At 36.3% G+C, this 20,000-nt stretch overlaps 1 protein-coding gene across 1 annotated transcript in view; it reads right to left on the bottom strand.

The window, feature by feature from the left end:
• Positions 1-19,796, bottom strand: part of LOC138052899 (serine-protein kinase ATM-like) — a 90,196-nt gene extending 70,400 nt beyond the window's left edge. The window contains 18 exon segments of the mRNA XM_068899495.1: positions 581-673; positions 1,153-1,356; positions 3,003-3,067; positions 3,586-3,784; positions 5,903-6,013; positions 6,999-7,086; positions 8,632-8,692; positions 10,345-10,408; positions 12,059-12,138; positions 12,730-12,834; positions 13,473-13,641; positions 14,210-14,259; positions 14,262-14,383; positions 15,522-15,656; positions 15,659-15,682; positions 16,370-16,415; positions 18,801-18,989; positions 19,618-19,796. Of these exon segments, the coding sequence (XP_068755596.1) occupies positions 581-673; positions 1,153-1,356; positions 3,003-3,067; positions 3,586-3,784; positions 5,903-6,013; positions 6,999-7,086; positions 8,632-8,692; positions 10,345-10,408; positions 12,059-12,138; positions 12,730-12,834; positions 13,473-13,641; positions 14,210-14,259; positions 14,262-14,383; positions 15,522-15,656; positions 15,659-15,682; positions 16,370-16,415; positions 18,801-18,989; positions 19,618-19,680 (1,868 nt within the window). The 5' untranslated portion in view covers positions 19,681-19,796.
• Between the last annotated feature and the right edge of the window lie 204 nt (positions 19,797-20,000).

Below are 20,000 nucleotides of genomic sequence, written 5' to 3'. Positions count from 1 at the left end.
CTCTTTTAAAGCTTGTACAAACTTAAGGTACTCCTTCAGTTGACACCTTTATACACGTACAGTACATACATGTGCATTTGAATATCCTCCGAATCTACGATGTAAGAGTAAAAAATATCTACTTCTAGCAACTACTTTTTTCTGCACCTCTAGCAAGTAACTTTATGAGTTTAATGATTTTCTCTGTCATGTACATCCCCAAGCGCTCTCTCTGTGCTAAGTTCTGTCTTGGCAAGCCTTGCTTTTGCTTTAATACACAGCTCCACCCAATCAGGAATGTCACCTGTTTTTTTAGGGAAGCCTTATCAACAGTTAACTTTTGGCCATTTTGTGCTAGTCGAGGGAACGTGATAAAAACTTGCACTTTTTTTCAAGTTAGGATTTATTTCTAACTTTACAACCCTGGAACAACACAAGACAGAAGAATATATTCTGATAGTTTCTGCAAAGTATCAGATACTCTTAAATAAACTACATCATTGTTTGGGTGTTACCTTATTTTCAAGATTGTCACCTCGCAGCATTTCACTAAAAAATGGCGTGACATAGCTGATCCTTACTCTGTGAGTACAATACTTACACTGACAAATCCTGGTGGACAATTTCAAGCGCTGTTGTAAACTTGTGTGCAAGGGATACAAGTGCACCAGCTAGTAAGTGCACATTAGGTAATCTACGATAGAAAAAGCCAGTAAATGAAGATAAATGTAACTTCCTTTGACTGTATTACTACTACACAAAATTATCAAACATATCAGAAATAATTGGAACTTCCATTGTACACTGTAAAATGCTGCTCTGTCAAGCTGTACATGACTTGTATAAGCTTTGATTGCACATACACAAAATAATTGTCTTTAAAGGGTGATCCCACGACAATCTTTGCAAGGAATACATACAGCCATAAACCAGAAAACGCATGGTACTGTACATGTCACAGTCATCATGAATGGTTTATAGGGAGCCATTATAATAATATTGCACAAGTGACTAAGTCAAGGCATCACTGATTGAGTCAAGCAATCTTTTTTAGTAGGGAACCTAGGAGATGAAATTTATCTTTGGCCTGATCTTCTCCTTAAAATTATGGTTTCTTGTGGTATGGAACATTTCTATCTTAATGCAAACTATTTTACAACACATTTAAATTACCTGCTTGTCCTATTTGACCATAATGTCAGGACATCAATAGAGCCATCACCTCCCTCGTCGACAGGTAAAATCCAGTTAAACAGCAGATGTCGTAAAGGGTACAAGCCTGTGTACGATGTGGGGAAGGCAGCTGGTGATGCAGGCTGGAAGTTTTCAGGCAAAGGATAGAGCTGTAAATATGTGACTAGAAATTCCACTGAGGTCCTTGAGAACAAGAAAATATGTATGATCATTACGTACTTGACCAAAAACATGCTCCTGCTGAAGCAATCATATGGTTATACAGAGGAATAACAATTTCTATTGGGTTATAGAGATCAAGTTTTTAACCTGCCAGTATGTTAACAAATTTTGGAGCTACATGTGTATACATAACTTTAATAAAATGTAATGCAAGGAAACACTCTCTGTTGTTTTTATGCTTCTTGAAGGTTACAGTAATTTCTTGAATTTAAAAGTAGACAGGTGTCAGCTGTCACCTACTTTGTTGTCTTTGCTACAACCACTCTACTCCACTGTTGGGTAGACGATACTAAAGTTTCATTTTTCATATCCTAGTTTCAAACATGCAGGCATCTACAATGAAACCATGTGGCAACCCTGTTATTATCAAAAACAGGGGTTTTTGTTACATACTACTGTACTTACATGTAGTCTATTTCTCAAACATAACTCATTTGCAAGAAAAAAAGTAATGCTGTTCAGAGAAAATTAATTCTTGAATATTTTCAAAAGTTTGAGCTCATCATTCTCCAATAATTTAATACAACAATTTCTTTTCCTCACACATTGAATGGGGGCAAATACAGCAAAGGTGGGGGGGGGGGGGGGGGAATCTTAATTTTCAGATGCAAATCATTTTTCCTGCATTGGCCTTCAACACTGGCATGTTGTAACAGTTAAAACCTGCAATGTCCAAAATAGTAAGGAGTCATTATTGTTTCCAACCAGACCAGAGGCATGTTACTTTCTGTATCTTCAGCACTCATGTTCAGAAATGTAACTAGTAATTAGATGCATGCCCAGTTTTGACATCCAATGTGAAGTGTCCCTTTAAATCTAAGGCTTTGCAACCTATTTCCAACAATAAGGTGAGGGTAAAGGTTACTTAGTGTTATTTTTAGCCTAGGGTAAATACAGTTGTTTTATCCTTATTTGAGGAGCAGCACTTGCTGGACAGTTTGCGACTTTAATTGTCTGTACTCCGAGACAGGAGTGATATTGAAGTTGGGGAGATGAGAGTTTGTTTGTTTGTTTATTTATAATAAGCAGGTTGAAGTTTTGGCAGCTATTCAGCTGATGTGGACCTGCTATACCCACCCACCCATATACACACAGAGCACATTAAGGGACACTTCAGGACACTTATTGAAATCCACATGCATCTAATTACCCTGTAAGGGCATTTCTCAACAAATCGGATCTTCAGAAGGGAGATCGAGGTTTTAAGTCATCAATCTTCTTTTTGCTTTTAGTAATCTTGAAAACATACATGTACAATTATGTACATGCACTACAACACCATGTAGTGTTTTAAAACAAGTAGATGGCAGCTTCACAAAATGGCTTTTTTAGCCCAAAATGTTGTTGGGACTTTAGAAAAAATGGGTCCCAGGCATCATAGTAAGCTCCAGAGTTTCAAAACGATTAAAATTCTAAAGCAAAATCAAATGCCAATTTGACTGACAAACACCCAGCCTCAAGCTACTGTAACCAGCAAGAAATACCAGATGTGAAAGCAGTAAATGCATCCTTAAAATTATTGTTCAAATTTACGATAACACTTACTGTACAATGTAAGTACACATTGTAAATGCAAAATAGAAGATTATTGTCTGTCTGTACAATACCTTGATGGCATTCCACTAGCAATAATTACACCAAAAACATCTGGTTCAGGGTGAATGGCACTTTCCTGATTATAAAAGAAGGATTTAAGTATAATAACTGAAATGCCTTGACTACAGTTCATTAACTGACAGTGTCCATTAATTTATTTTGGCCATCTGAAATCATTTTTTTCCATAAAAGTTAATGTAAAGATACTTCAAATTTAATGACACAATAGAATAAGGTCTGTCTGTACAAACTACAGTGTACAGTAAGGTGTTTATTGGCAGTCGTTGATCTCCAGTTTTGTGCTAAGTTTGTAACAACACCTTTTCTCTGACAAATGAACATGTATGCATCCAGCTACAGGTACAACACAATCACCCAATCATCAACATAATTATATATGGTACATGTATGTTTAGGGGCCTTACTGTAGTTTGTAAACAACAACATTTTTTTAAGATACATTGTACCTCCCTAACATACATGACATGGCAAGAAAAGATTCAGTCTGGCATTTAAATTACATTGCACAAATTATGAATAAACAAAAGAAGGCGACATGAAGCTTTTATTTTGACTCATAATAATTATTAATACCTTCATCAGGGATGTTAGGAGGGAAAAGCCACAGTCAGTAAGGTGCTTTATTCCAATGATTCGCAATGTAGATGTCCAGATTTGCTTTAAAGTCAAGTTGACACAGTCAGCAACAAGACAGTCTAATTCCTGTCTCCGTTTTGCAAAACAGAGCACAAGGGCTTCTAAACAACGCAGTACAGAAAGGATAATTTCATGTCTAAGAACAGATCAAAACAAATAATTTTAAAAATGTGAAACTGCGATCGTATGATTACAGAGCATCCTTTTTTATTAATTTTTATAAAGACGTTTTGAAACTTATATTATAAATCAGATGTTGTTGTGTGCAGCAGATCAAAAGCAAATTACATGCAAAATGCATTACAGTTAACTATCTTTTAATTTACATTAACACTTACAGTACTTGACTGTACTGTACAGTACATGAAAAGACATTTGGAGCACTGTATACATTAATTGTAACATAGGAAACTGGATAACAGTTAACCATCAATTTTTCCATTTCCTGTCCAAATTTCGAGCAAGAAACAAAACCTGCAAAGAATTTTTCTCAAAGGTCACGGATATTAGAGCAAGTTACTGAACAAATCACCACTTTGATTTGGGACATGACCAACACAGGTTCCTGTCTGGTCACGTATTTTACAGCTGCTGTAAGTCCTGTCGAGGAAACTATAATTATAATATCTGGGTGTTGCCATTCCTAGGATATAGATGCTGGTTCTCAACATTAACCCTGCTTTGAGGGTTTCCACCAGGCCCTGGTTGTTCGAAAGCCAATTAGCTTAATCCAGGATTAGCGTACAGCCGTAAGCTTTAAATTTTGTTTCAGGTTTTCAACTTTTTGGTGAAAGTTTCTTTAATTAATTTGCTTATTTTTGTTTTTCAAGATTGACTTCTTCCAATGTAAAGTTTTGCCAAATATCAGCGTTGAACAGCATTTGGGAGTAGAGAAATAAAGTTAACTCCTCGGTTTGAACAACCCAGCCCAAAATCCAGCAGGTGCCTTATTCTTAAACTAGCTAAGAGGGCCACACGCCATCACCACCGTTACCACCACTTTCCTTTCCTTGTTATTCTATTGTTTCCATCTTTGAGCCCAGGGTCTGATTGTTCGAAAGCCAATTAACTTAATTCAGGATTAGCTTAAACTTTTGTTTCATGTTTTCAACTTTTTGGTGAAAGTTTCTTTCGCTTATTCTTGTTTTTCAAGATTGACTTCTTCTAATGTAAAGTTTTGCTGAATATCGGTGTTGAAAAGCATTTGGGCAAGGTAGCGGGTACTGTCCGTAACAGTAGGTAGGTAACTTTATTTCAACTCGGGTTGATGAGGCTGATTAATTAGGCCCCTAGCAAATACATGCTAATATGCCGAGAAAAGTGAAATGAATAAATAAATAAATAAAAATTGTATAAAACTTTATCCAGAGTAAGTGGGATCGACAATGGCTGATAGTTAGATTTATCATGAGGATCGTCCTTTTTGAAGATGGGCAGATTTCGTTGTCCTTCAAAAAGGTTGAAAAATGCGCACTAAAAATTTGTGCTACAACAACAAGACTATCACCCTCTTTAAGATTAATGGAGTTCCAGCTGATGTTTTTCTTTGAGTACACGAAAGGCTTGATTGTTTGCCAAAATGTCTTGGGGTTGCCTGATGGGCATTTGCGGCAGTGGTGCAAAACTAGTCAGATACAGCCTTACACATCAATGACGATGAAATGGAGCAACAGGAGTAAAGAAATAGCCTCCTTAGTAAATTCTTAATGTGGGATTAGCATTAATCAGCTTTTGAACAACCCGGCCCAGGACAACAATACAAATTATACAATACAATACATGTACATACTTAATTGACCACTCCCCATAGGGGCTTTTCAGGGCCAATCTGAAACAATCAACGAAACAACAGAACACAACAACAACAACAACAACAACTGTTAAGAATCCCAACTGGCCGGAGGCAAACCAGTTGGCTATTTACAAGTGCAGCTGGGAAGTTGAACCAGGGACTACCACGATCAAATTCAGCGAGTGGTCAGAGCGGGTCTTGAACCCGGGATCTCTGGATCTCAAGGCAATTAGCACCCTAACCACTGGGCCACACTGCCTCCAACAACAACTGTTCTGAGGAAATTACATGGAGGCCCGGTATTGTTGACTGCTCTAAATTTACATTATTTTGATCACCATTTGATCAGCACTTGACCAGTAACCAAACCAACACTTAGATGAAACCAATCAACTTTCAACTAAAGAGAATTCTTGGGTACTGATGAAACATGACTGTACAGAAACAGTATTTGAAAGTAACCTTTTCTGCCTTGTCTGTATCTGATGTAATAATACCAAAAAGAAAGGACGAAACTCTGATGTAGGAAGACTTGAGACATGCTTGGAAAACAAACAGGCAAGAATCTGTAACCTGCAATTCAAAACATTGTAAAAACATAATAACTTTGATTTCATGCAATTAAACTAAAGAAATTAATTTACCGGTAAAATGAATTGATGACTTCCATCAATTTCTTATTGATGAAATTAAAGTGAATTTGACAGGATGAGATGGAATTTGCAGATTATTAAATTTTCTAGAGTGGATTCATAAACACAGCACAGCTCTCAATCTGCTCCTAACCAGGATTTTTTTTCATTTCTTCAAAGAGTTTTATTTTAACCTACAGTACTAATCACCTTTCCACTCCTTTTCATATTGCAAGATCCATGTATCATGTCAAAACATTGGGCACATTTTTCAGCAGTTAAAACAGTAATATAATTATTGCTGCTTAACAATATGAGCGCAACATTATTATAGTTATGTTGTTTCACATAATTATAACATGTACTGTAGCTGTTTGGTGATACAGTGTAGTAGAGCCTGAATCCCTCTCATTTAGAAATTTATAATTGAAAGTTTCTTGAAAGCATGGAATTGGTTTGAACTGTGATGAACTGAAAAGCATGCATCGTTCAGATTAATATTTTAGTAACTGTGTGTACATGTACATGTAGGTAGATAGCTAGAGTTAACACTGGGTTACTAGAACAGCTTTTGTCAATTACATGTACACTACTACATTGTACTGTAACCTAATGAATCACAACAAAGCACCAGGAACTGACTTAGCAGTAATTCATGAACAGACTGGTAGCACAAGAGCTTTTCCAGACTTAATTTATTTAGGAACAATTAGTATCTTGTTTGCACATAAGAGCCACGTCACTGGGCATAAAGCTTATCTTCCTTTAATTACAATTACCTGACAAGACTGCAGAATCCAAACAGTTGTGATGTTCTTTAATACATGTACCAAGGAAATACACATACTTTCTCCACAGTTATTTCATATTTCCATGACAATTATTTTTATAACTTACAATAATATTGCTGGTAGAGATAACCTTACCAGGACTGCAGAACCAAGTTTTCAGAAGTGTTGTCCAAAGTCTCTCTGCAAGATTGCCATCCAACCTCTATTTTTTGACGTTTGGCTCCTTCAATGGGAAAAACAGACTCAGTTGAACTGCAGACTAAAATGCATGACCATCCTACATGTACATGTACATCTAATTAAGAGACATTTTAGTGCACAGTATTAATCTTAGCACTGTTTGTGGTATCCCCCTCAACCTTCGGCTAGGTCCTCAGCTTTGCTAATTCTCGCTTTCATGCTATTAAATCTCATCCAATAATAATAATCATTCATGTGATAATTAGTTGCTGAGGTGTCACCTGACAATAGACATACATCCCATTGATGTACATGAACATATATATTCGAACCCCAGCCAGACAAACACTAAGGGACTTGAAATAATGTGAGGGAAAGTGCCGCGAACTAGTCGCATAAGGCAGTCCATGGTTCGTAGTGGGCAGTTCATTCGGTTGGTAAGGCAGACTGTCCATGGACCCGGTCCATAGGGGGGTCAATGGACCGGCGGTCAGTGTTTTCGGGTCACCCACCCTTCAATGTCCATAACCCTTTGGGAACCACACACTACATGTATTCACAAAAGAGAAGGGCATCATGAGAGGTAATGTGAGATAAGGCCTATGGTACATGTATTTTCATCTGAAAATAATATGGTTACACTTTCAAATCTTTTCAGATAAGGACCAGGCTGGCCACTTTTGATATATGTACATTAATTACAACTCTTTGCAAAAAAAATGTCTGTTTCTCTGGCACATTGAGTTAAAAAACAATGCCAGTTATTTTCCACCAGTAGCTTTATTGGGGAAAACCTTATAAATGAAATTGACAATTTTAATCAAACTCTTCAAATCCCTAGAAATGCATTGTATATTAATGCAAAACTATAGGTTTCCAAGTCAACATACATGTAACTGAGATCTTACAAAAGTATTAAGAGAAGTAGTGAACGTGTCTAATTGACACCATCTTGTTTGTAACTGCAAGAGCTTTGACTGCTGACCGTTCATGTGGCTCATTTTCCCCCATCATGTTCAGCCCAGTAACCCTGCCGTTCAGTGTTTGTGTAAAAAAATTTTCTTTGAATTTTCGGCTCAATTCACCAAAAGAAATGTTGATATATATTTTTTGGTTACAATTAATTTTGGTCAAGAGGAGACCTCATATTAATTTGTTATTGATGAACTTTAGAAGGCGGCAGACGTTTCATTGTTGGCAGCAATTTTGTCGCCTGCCAGCATATTTTGACAGGGCTGTGATGTATGAGGCCACCTTTAAACAACCATAAGGAGACTTTTCTGTTGTAGTTGTAAAACTATTACATCACATCTACAGTTGTATATAAATTTATACACTCCATTTTATACTCCACATAGAGATGTACATATTACTGCACATGCATTTATACCCTCTATCACAACTCAAATTAAAAATACACTTTAATTTCAATAATCCAGCAACACCAGCCTTTACAATTATTGTAATAATTATAATGTAGATCCTGAGAGAATAGAGCAAAAATATGAAAGCCATTAAAATGCAAGTTACATGTAGGTTGAACAAAGTGCTTTCTACAGTACTTATAATTTAATCCATGGATCCAAACCTGGTTCAGAGGATTCCTGGTCACTGGTGACAGAACGGTATGAGGTTTTTTCCCAGAACACCTGAAATACATTAAATTTTGCAATTAACTATTGTTTTGTGAAATTGCATGACATGAAAGATTAAGATGGCCAAAGGACACACTTCAACATACGTAATTATTCCTTTTTGTAGTCACTTTATTTCTCACCACATTGGAAATAATTTTCTGCCCTTAGCGACTATTACTGTTGCAAGCTTCAGTTCATTCTTTAATAATTGTTAAACAACATTTTGTGTAGATGTGAAAGAAGGCGCACCATGTTTGTTTGGAATTTTGTGAAGCCATATTACTTTGTTTTTCTCTTTTTCTCATTTTCGGGTAGTCCAAGCGAACTTACAGTATTATTGTTATTATTATTATTATTATTATTATTATTATTATTATTATTATTATTATTATTATAACTTTTATATATACATTTTTATTATTACTGGGAATAGTTTTTTAGATTTGTGATTGTTTTATATACTTATAGATATATTTTTAAACAGTTTTATTCGAATTAAAAATAAAGTTATTTATATTAATACTAATAATAACAATAACATGTGCATATATATTTTTGTTTTTTTGTTTTTGTTTGCTTGTGTAAATGAACAATGAACTTGAACTGTTTTTTATAATTGGAACAGAATATTTTTTTTTTATATTGTTAATAATTTCTGTGTTAACTGACTGATTTTCAATAAAGGTTTTTCTATAAAATTATTATTATTATTATTATTATTATTATTATTATTATTATTATTACAGTATTATTATTATTATTGTTATTGTTATTGTTAATGTTATAATTGTTATTATTTTTTTTATTATTCTCTAATTAGCTCTGAGCTCTGGCTGTTCTCATGCTGACATTCATCACATTTCCTTAACCCTTCATCAGTCCTTACGTAATTCCCTTTCTAAACTCATTTTTGCTGAGTTTCATCAGTTTCAATAACTCCAACAATTTTGCACCTGTCCTCATGTTGCTGTTCTCCTCACTACTCATACAACTCTCACAGCTTATCAGTCCACGCCCATCACCTTTCACTCCAACTTTTGAGCATCCTATGATACATGTACCTGTTCCATACCTGATGACTGCCACTGCCCAAGTGTTAATCGCTGATATCTTATTCTTTCCATTCAATTTTGATCTTAATACGAGTTTCAATCTCCTCTTGTACTCTCCCAGACTGATAAACTGGTCTTTCATTTCCCCTTCCTCGATATCTCATCCATCTCCAGCACTCCCATGCGATTACTTATATCCTTCATCGTCACTTTTCCATTCCGATATCTGAGCTAAATTATTATTATTATTATTATTATTATTATTATTATTATTATTATTATTATTATTATTATTATTATTATTATTATTATTATTAGACCTGTAGCTTCTTCTTGTACATGTAGTACAGCTGATGCCTTTCTTTGTATTTGCTTTATGAAACCATGTTTTGGTACAGTATAAAGTGTCTTGTTGTGGATAAGGTGTTCTCCATGACATTACCTGACAATTACACCTGTAGAGTAGTTATTAAACCAGTTAAGGTAACTTAGACTACCCAAGTTTAAAGTTCAGAGTTCCAGCATGGTTCTACAGCTGTACATGTACTTTGTACAGTATACATGTAGCTGTTCATAGGGGAGAAGTTCGACTTTAGCTTAAACATGTAATACCTGATGGATGACATCTGCTGCCAGTTCAATGAATTGTGGGCTAAAGCCAGGATCCAATTTAGCACTGTTTAAAAGTGAACCAAAAATTGGACAATGTCATCATATTGACTGATATCAGCAGGACACTCTGTAAGAGTATGATTAAACTGTCTTACAAATGTGAGCCTTCCTGGGGCAAATTGCAATTTATCCCCAAATTTGACAGATCTTTAACTGGTGAAATACCGGTAATTATTATAACTAGGGGTAATCGGAGATTAGGAGAGTGCGTTTGATATGTTTGTAGGCGTACAGGTAGCAGTTGAGGGGGAAGGATGGATGGTTCGTGCGATAGATATAAACTCGCACTTGGTTTTGAATTCTGTAATGTACTTCAGGAGTATCTCCACTGCTTTCGATGTCCATGACCACTTCTTAGGATTTTTTATTTTTCACATGGCAAGTCCTCTTCCACATCTTTCCGAGTTGAGCGGCTTTCCCTTGTACTCTTGTCGACAATACTTTGGTTCATCATCATCTAGGTCTTTTCGCGAAAGGTCAACACTGTTGTCCTCCAACTGTCCGAACTCTGTTCAAACGATTTGGCCAGCACAGAACAGCTAAGATATTCCCTGGGCTTACACGCACACTAAGCCATGATTACAGACTTTCACGGCAATCTCAGACTGACAGTAATCCGATCTGACAAAAGTTGACCCTTCTAGAATGGTGACCATACCTCAAGTGTTTACTTGGCAAAAGGTTGGCCCTCCTAGGGTTACCCTACCAAGCAGATAGGGTTACCCTACCTCCAATGTAAACCAAACCAGAAAAGGCCGTTACTGGTGCAATAGATGTTCTACAGGGCTCAGTCATTCGAAGACCAATCAGCACTTTAAAATCCGGGTCTTTTCTTTGGATAATTTTCTCGGTTATTTTTAAGAGCATCCAATCATCAACTTCTTGACAAAATGAATTAAATTGAATTTACTTTTTAACCCATTTCCCACACACGTCCCTCCACCGTGGCTGCAAAATTGCAGCCGTTTAGGGAAAAATTGTTGAGAAATTGCATTACTCCCATTTCCTTAGAAATTTGGCACATCCCATGTTTATGAAATTAGACAATCACTGGCCATTCTTTATTGGAATAGGTTGAAACGAAGAAAGGATTGTTGAAATGACATCATACTTTGATATTAGGAAAATCGCCATTGAGCAAGATAGAAATGGCCCGCACCGAAGGGAATGAAATCCAGGGAATTTTAGTTGGAATCGTGGAAAAAAAATTAAATAGAGAGCTTCTTAAGAGCCTAGCGAAGATTGGATAATTTTTATGGCAATAGTAAAGGATTTTCATGTCAAAATGAGGTTAGCATCTTTCTGTTGTGTTAACGTAATTAAATATTACAACCACGTGCGCTTGTATTTACCGTCGGCCGTAAACTTGATTTCCAGTGCACTCTCAAAATTACCTCCAGAACCTACTTTTTGTGCTTACATGTACATGGAATGGGATGAAAATTAATACAGATTAATCGTTACATACTGAATTTCAAACGAAAAATGTTTCAAACAAAATAGCTCAAGCCACGTTACTGATGTATGGTGTCATCAAGGGGGAGTGCAGATGTTTGTTTTTAGAAAAGTCTCAGAACTGTATTATACCAGTACCACAAAATCATTCTCCTTTATTTGCTATGGGCAATTTACAGTACAAGACCACAATCATTACCTTGAACCAGCTCGGACAACCTTGTTCTTTAACTGGTCAATATCAGAAAGAATTGTTTCATACAGTCTTTGAAGGCAATTCTGATGGTAAAAGATGATTTTATCCAGTTTATTAATTTTAAAACTGAACTTCAAAGTCAAATCCTTCATTAATTGAAAGTATTTTTCCATTTAATTTCTATCTGTAACTCAAAAGGGAAAACATTAAGGCCATGCCACTCATCCAGTAATAATTATTGATTCCATCACGATGAAATGGCATCACAACAGCCAGTTCCTGAATATCTTGTAGCTAAGAATGTATAAATTAAAGCAAACTTTTTATAGGTGATCTTATTAAAGATATTTTGAATGATTCTTGTTTGGCTTTCTTTTGACAAGAAAAATTATTCAGATCGACAGATGGGATGATCCGCTTTGCCAGAAATACCCTCTTTATTGCTGTTGTTGTCATAATTCTTCATACATGTACTAGTGTATGCTCAGCCTCATCCAATAACAAAGGACTTCCATGTAAAAGTTTCTTAAATTGAGATATATTTCCCAAGAACACAACATAATGTACTAACTACATGTATGCTAAATGCTGCCATGCTAGCAGAGGTCTCTCCTTCATTTGTCGCCCCAGAGAGCACTGCTAGAAGGGAATTAATTTTAATGCATCACACATACCTTCCAGTGACTGACACTACTGCTCCAACTTCCCTGTTCATCATCATGAGCTCCTAGTGGGTGGTGTGCACAAATCTGCAGCCTCATAAACTGTATTATATGATCCTGCAAGTGAATAAAAAAGGATACATATGTCATGTAGCAGCTGCTCAGCTGTGCGATAATATTGATAGGACCCATGCAACTGTTTGTTTTGCCTAATATGCAAATACATTTATTAGATACATGTAAAATTAATGCTCTTACCCTTGATTGAACCCAGCTTCCCGCTTCCCCCCCCCCCCCTCCTCCTCAATGACAAGTAAAACTGTCTGGTGTTAGACAGAGTATTAAATATATTACGTCTCACTCCTAGAGTCAATGGGTTAATATCAACTTTTTTGATGAAATCAAATTTTTGCATTTTATTCTCCCTCTAACATAGCACTAACTTAAAGGTTTCTTTTATTAATTATAAACTAACCCCAAACATCTTATTGTTAATAAAAGTTATTTTCTAGGTAATCTGCTTTTATGGGATCAAGGACTCCTCGGCAGATTTTCCTTTGGCCTACACAATGTACTTTTATTGTACATGTAATCTCCTTTCTTTTTTCTAGTCTTTAGTGCCAATATACAGTGTGATAGTATAGTAATAAATAAATAAATAATAAAATAAATCATCAATTTTATAATGAGATGGTCAGAGAACAGTGCAACAATGGCAAAAGCAGAACGTTGTAAAAATGAAAAATTTTCTGTACCTTAAATGTGGAATAGCCAGGCTGTGGCTTTTTCCACATCTGAAGCAGGAGTGGAAATAAAGCTTCTCCTAGATGACAAATTTGTCCCCTGCAATCCTCTGCACAGGATTTGGTAAACACATTGAGAGCAGAAAGGAAGGTTTCAACAAGAACACCACTGCCATGATTCCTTTCAACAAGGAAAGAACATGAACTCAGACATGAACTCAGACATGAACTGAACCCATGTCTGAAGCAGTAACGGTTGGTTAACTTTTGCATCATTATTGAACAAATCAATCATCATTGTGGGCTAACAGACTACACTGTACACATATAATACTGAGATGCTACTGCATGTATACGTACTGGGTTAGGGTTTTGAGGAAAAATAACAAAATACAATCTTTTACTCTCAGACTACATGTAGATTTTCTGTATGGGGCATTAAATTTATAGCACTTGGAAGAACTGTGCTATAAGGTCAGTTATTATACGTACTGAACAAGTTGACCCTTCAACCCCCACAGGAAACTGTGGAAACAATTGACCGCAAATTCCTGGGAGCTGACTGTGGCATTGCATTCATGACCAAATTGCAATTTTTCTACCACGTCTGTAATATTGTCTTATATCTCAAAAACTACAAAGAAAAGGATGAATACTTACAACAAAATTAATGTTTAGCAAGAATTAAGAAATTTTATTAAGTTCTTTCAATGCTAAATATTGTTATTAAATAATGACTTGTGGCATACCAGATCTCTTTGAAGATTTTTTCAAAAAAATTGAAGAGTTTACTTCCTTTAAAACTGTGTATAATGCAGCAGCACCCTCAATAGACAACAGGAGTATGTTTGCCACCAATTTTTTATTCTTCGAAAGCCACAGAGGTGTGTTCTCCATTAAAGAAACAAAAGCATCTATCAAATCTACAGGAGAGAGACAAAACACAATGTACTATACATAGTAATACAAGCATTTTTAGCATCTACATGTAGTGTGGGTATTAAAAGGTTAACATTTTTGAAACAGAATGTTGACCAAAGTCCCTGTGACAACCAGAAATCCCACATTGTATTGTGGGTACATGAACATAAAAAGGCATTAAACGAGAGAAGTGATCCTTGCTTGGACAATTATTTAATTAAGCACTTCCTATTGTTTTGTCTCGTTACCCGTTGGAGCCACCTGAATTCATCAGGTGACAAAAAGAGAAAATTATTGCGTTAATTGTTCAGACAAGAGCAAGTATGCACTTCTCTCGTTCATCTGTAACCTGCACTTCATCTTCATTTTGTACATTCATTTTATTTAAAGAGCCACAGTACTTGGTGAGTTCTTTTCTTACGGCATTACTTAAATGCAGTGAAGTGAATTCCTTTCCCGATATTGCTTCTGGTGAAGATTATTTCGAAACCATTTTTACATTGTACAGTAACTCTCTCTTCAAAAACTGTAATGTTTTTCAATTCATTTCCACCCCATGGACCAATGGTAATCATTATTGATAAAAGTGGGAACACCTCCAAAATTGCTATCTATAACCTACAGTAATACTGTAATTACTGATTAACAGTATACTGAATAGTCCCTTGAATAGTATACATGTACATTTAAATTTCATTGTCAGTGTTGTACAGTTCTCGCTTGCTTGAATTTTTGTCTGTTATTCAACTGATCACCACAAAATACATGTATTCTATTCAACAACATTCATATTCATGACCAGTTGTATTAAGGTATGGTGAAAATTATTGATCAGCTGGTCAAGATCAGCTTTAAATTATGACCAATGCAATTTTCAGGTGGGTAAGCCTGCCGTTTCGTACCCTCTGCCTTGCTCTGCTGATAGATTGAGCTAGAAAGAAGGATTTTGCACCAAATCAGTATTTATCATTATAGCAGTTACATAATCGCAAATGAAACTGTCAAATCGGCTGTGTGAAAAAGCATGTTATTTAATTTAATTAGCGTGTTACAACTTTGCATATGAATGTTTTGAATAGGTAAATACTGCAGACTGGACTCACAACCACAGTTTGTAACAAGATGAGAAATTGTACATACCTTGAAATGTTTTGACACTAACATCTGACTTATAGACAGGAATAGATAAGGTGTTCTTTAGCAGTTTACAATACTCTATTCCAATATGGCAGTTATATTGTGGCTCCTTGATCACTTTCATGAAATGAGCAACTAATCCTGGCCCTTAAGGCGAGGCCCTCCTTGAAAAGAAAACAAGAAGAGATTTATTTATCATTCAAAAATACATTAATTAATAATTCATAAGCAAAATAGCCTATCAGGAAACCAATTAAAAAAGGTTGCATGCATGAGCTTTAGCAACTGAGAAAACAGTCCTCATTAGAATTCTTTATACATTGTATAACGCATACTAATATGGCATAGCTTGTTTTTCTTGTATGCTAATGTTCTTCTCTCACGATTTGAACCTTTGTTTTTGGACTCCAGAGGAACATGCTTCTTGTAGAATGTTTTGAAGCCATTCAATAAACTTGCAGGCCATGTTTTATCAGGTCTAAAAGCAATGACTTTCAGGTTACTATTTCAGATTGATGCTTTAACGTCAAGCTACAAGAGACCCATGCAAGAAACTATCTTGGACAATCCCTTCTTTCAATTTCAATGATGGAAATCGGAAGGCATATTCCCTCGAGGCTTGAGAGCAGATTCATTGTTGGTTTTAGGGCATTTTATTCTGTCCAAGGTGGAGCCCACACTAACCGAGACAGAGATGTCAAAAGATGGTATTGTAATGTTCAAAGGAGCCTGTACTTGCTGGAAAATAGCTGCGTGCTGCGAGATGGGATCCATGAACAAATTTTGTTAATTAAAGTTTTTATATTGCCGTGTTCAAGTATTTAAACATGTCCATTAAAACAGAAACTTACGTTCGTCTGCTTTCTTTAGAAAAGACTGCACAAATCCAACAATTTCCTATCAAATCACGTTAGGATAAAAGTTACGTCGCGATAGGACAAAAACAAAAATTATTAATAAAACAGGTTGATCTTTGGGGATCACACTTTCCAAACAATAAATGGATATATATTATTTTAAATACATTTTTTGAAATCTTTTTGACTTTCTCTTTGAGCATCCTCAATTTACAATGTACCTCAACAAAGGTTGGCTCAAGCTAATTATTTTGGATTTAGCCACCTTCTACATGCATTTGTTGTGGTTCAAATTTTTTTAAACCAGTTCAATTTGGATTTTCCTTTGTTTCAGATTACGATAATGAACAATTATTACCAGCCAAAGAAAAATCAAAATTGAACTGGTTTGAAAAATTTTAAACCCAAAAAAAATTTTGAACCGTAACCAAGGCTGTGCTCTAACGGCGCCCGGTCGCCTGGCTTATTGTATTTCTAGCAGATAAGCGGCTAAAAATTTTAATATGTTGGTGGTTATAGTTTACGAAACCTCTCAGAAAATGTTTTTTCTTCGTACGAAAGTCGGTTTAAAGGACGTTCCACATGATTTCACATGTAACATAATCTGTGACTTTGCACGTGACGGCGGCGGCGGCCACACGAATTTCGATTCGTTCTCAAAAAAAAATATAGCATTAAATTTGGAACGTGGAGTTTGGCATTTCTTGGTTATAGTTTAAAAAAAGAGTTGTTACTTCTGCTCTGACAGCGGTAAAGCGCGGCCGGCCGGCGAAGCGGTGTATTTTACTTTGTATGAACCCGGGAATCGCAGTTTATGCGACAGTTTATGCAAATTTAATATTTTTACAATTTTTTGCGGCTGCGCCTGCTTGGCTAAAATACATTTAGGTTACGGTTGTTTTTCCCCAGTATATGAAATAACGAAATAAGAAAAAAGGAAAGATATCATGTCATTTGTTGTTGTTTTAGAAACAGAGCAATCCTGCGTTGTCTTTAGTTCGTGACAAACCATTGCGTGCCCTAAACAAATAACGCTGTGACTGGCGCTTCGACCGAATCCACAAAAAGCGCATTCCAGTATTAAAACATTTTACTGATAATATAAGAAAAAAATACTTAAATTCTGTCCTGTAGCAATGATTTTCGTCCAATCAAGATGACTTGCTCAAAAAAAAATTGATACCTTTTGGGTCGCGGTGGTTTTTGTTTCACGGCAGTTTTCACAAAAGCTCCACGTGAATTCACGTTTTTTGAAAATTCATTTTTAACCCAACTAACCAGTAAAAACGTTTACTGTATTAGACCCAAAAACTTTTTACATAAAATTGCCGCAATCTTTACTTTTTCACTTTTAAACTTGAAAACATTGGTGGCATTGCCTCTTTTCTCGTCTTTCTCAAGTATGGCGTGAAAAATTTGACGGGTTGCGAGTTTTTCTTGCACTAGCGAGTTTGACGATCACCAGAGCAGTAGCAGCGATGTTTTGTTGAGAGAAAGATGGATGACATTGCATTTTGACAATGCCGAGTGTCCAAAAGGGTATGAACAAGGGAGACGTAATCCTTGCACTTTAATGGCTGGACAATTAAAAAAGCAATTGTCTCTAATTATAGACACCTCAAAAATTCAGGTGGCTTCATAGCTCAGTTGGTAGAGCATTGAACCAGCATCGCAGCAGTCATTGGTTCGCAGCGGTCATTGGTTTGAATCCCACTGGAACCACCAGAATTCCTCAGGTGTCAATAATAAAGACAATTCCTTAAATTGTCCAACTAAGTATGAGGATCACTTCTCCCTTACGTCTATAACCAGTCAAATTCTATTTACTTTTTGACTGGATCGGAGGGCCAGACGGTAAATCTTTGGCACGAGGAGGTCATGCATGAGGTCCGTGCTCTGTGACCGAGGGCCAAATATTTTCCTGCCCAGCCCAACCTAAGCTCAGTCAATAAGCATTTTATCATATGGGCTCTTTACACTATTCATAAGTACTCAGAATATGAAGTTTGGACAAAACAAGTAACAAAAATTTGCACAGAAAATTTATCTAATACGTTGTTCGCATTTGCTTTTCTGGCAGTAAATAACTTGGATGCTAAAAAGCGATGACATATCCTCTAAAATTGCATCCCGCGAAGCAGTATGTGTTCCTACTGGAGCCGTACGTCTTTTTCCAGCCCTGCTCGCACTGCTCACACTAATGCATACGGCCCTCATACAGGCATTTTCTCAATAGTTTTACAATAAAACCATGTGCAGGGCCATATGGGCCATACGAGAAATACACTTTATTTCATTCAGGGTATTATAAGATCAGTTATTTATAAACTTCTCTCCAGTTAGAATGATAATAGTACACAGTCAAGTGCATTTACACTATGAAAAAAAAACACATTTTTTTCCATTTCAGCAGCAGTACTTGTACCTGTTGCCTCCTTGGCAATGTAGTTGTAAGTTGGCCAATACTATCCAACTCTTTCTCAACATACACTTCAACGTTCTTGAAGATGGCGTCCCAAGTCAGGGCCTTCTTTCTCCTTGCATCTGTATTCTTGTCAATTATGTTTACAACTTCATATGAACGTATCTGTGCCAGAATTTTGCTGACTGTATTCTAAATACATGAGGAGAGTAATTTTGTGTCATTGAGTTTAATAATCATTGTTACCAGTACATCAAGAATTTGCACAGCAAAAGAGAAAGGCCCAAAAATATAAATCATGATGTCGTTAACCATTGTGTCCTTTTTTTGTTTGTGGTGGGGGGTGGGGTTGTAGCCTGCCTATATACGTAATTAGGGAGCACGTTCTTCAGCCTTAAAGGAAACCGGAAGTGAACATTTCGCATGCCTAGCCACTAGTCTCTATCTCCCAGATTTTTAAATCTCTTCTAGTGGAAAGATACTTAGACACGTAAAAGTGGCAGTGGCAAGGCAAGTTACAAAGGAATACAGCTAACGATGACGCCTCGTGCTTTAAGCTCCCTATCGGAGGGAGTATTCTCCGCGACAGGCCGGATTGCTTTAATTTAATTGCAAAGGTTTAAGTTTCTTTCGTTACGAATTCATTTCCCTCATTCTCCGATTTATTGATGCAATAAACATCTAGCTATGGTATACCTGTAAAAAATGCCCGGCAATATAACCCTAAATGCTCAGCCACAATTGAGTTCAGTTCTACAGCTGTTACTCAGCTATGTTGACAGCTGTACGTACTGTATATTTATAAATTATCTAAACTTACCCGTCTTTCGGTGACTTTCTCCGATACAAGCAACCCACAAAGATAGGAGAGTTCACCAGACATTCTCAGCCTTTCAAAGTAAGGGCTGGATCTTCTTTTGAGCTAGCAGCTGCTAAAAATGGGAATAAAGTAACAAACTGAAGGAATGCACATGGTGAGCTGAGCGAAAAGTCCTCCAAAGTTGCAAGGCGTCAAATTACTGTTTTTATCGTTCCCAGCCTTTCACGAAAAAGACTATCCCATGACCACCTGCAAATGAGAAAAACGCGGGAAAATGTGCGATGAGTTGGTGAGCTGTGACCCCTTGTGGTCCCTTCAGTGGTCCTTGTGGGCGTTTTAAATAACAATGACCACAAACAGGTTTTCTTAGCCCCCGAGACTGA

Source organism: Montipora capricornis, chromosome 6 (assembly GCF_036669925.1).
Source record: "Montipora capricornis isolate CH-2021 chromosome 6, ASM3666992v2, whole genome shotgun sequence".
Taxonomy (NCBI): domain Eukaryota; kingdom Metazoa; phylum Cnidaria; class Anthozoa; order Scleractinia; family Acroporidae; genus Montipora; species Montipora capricornis.
This window is presented reverse-complemented; position numbering and strand designations above follow the sequence as displayed.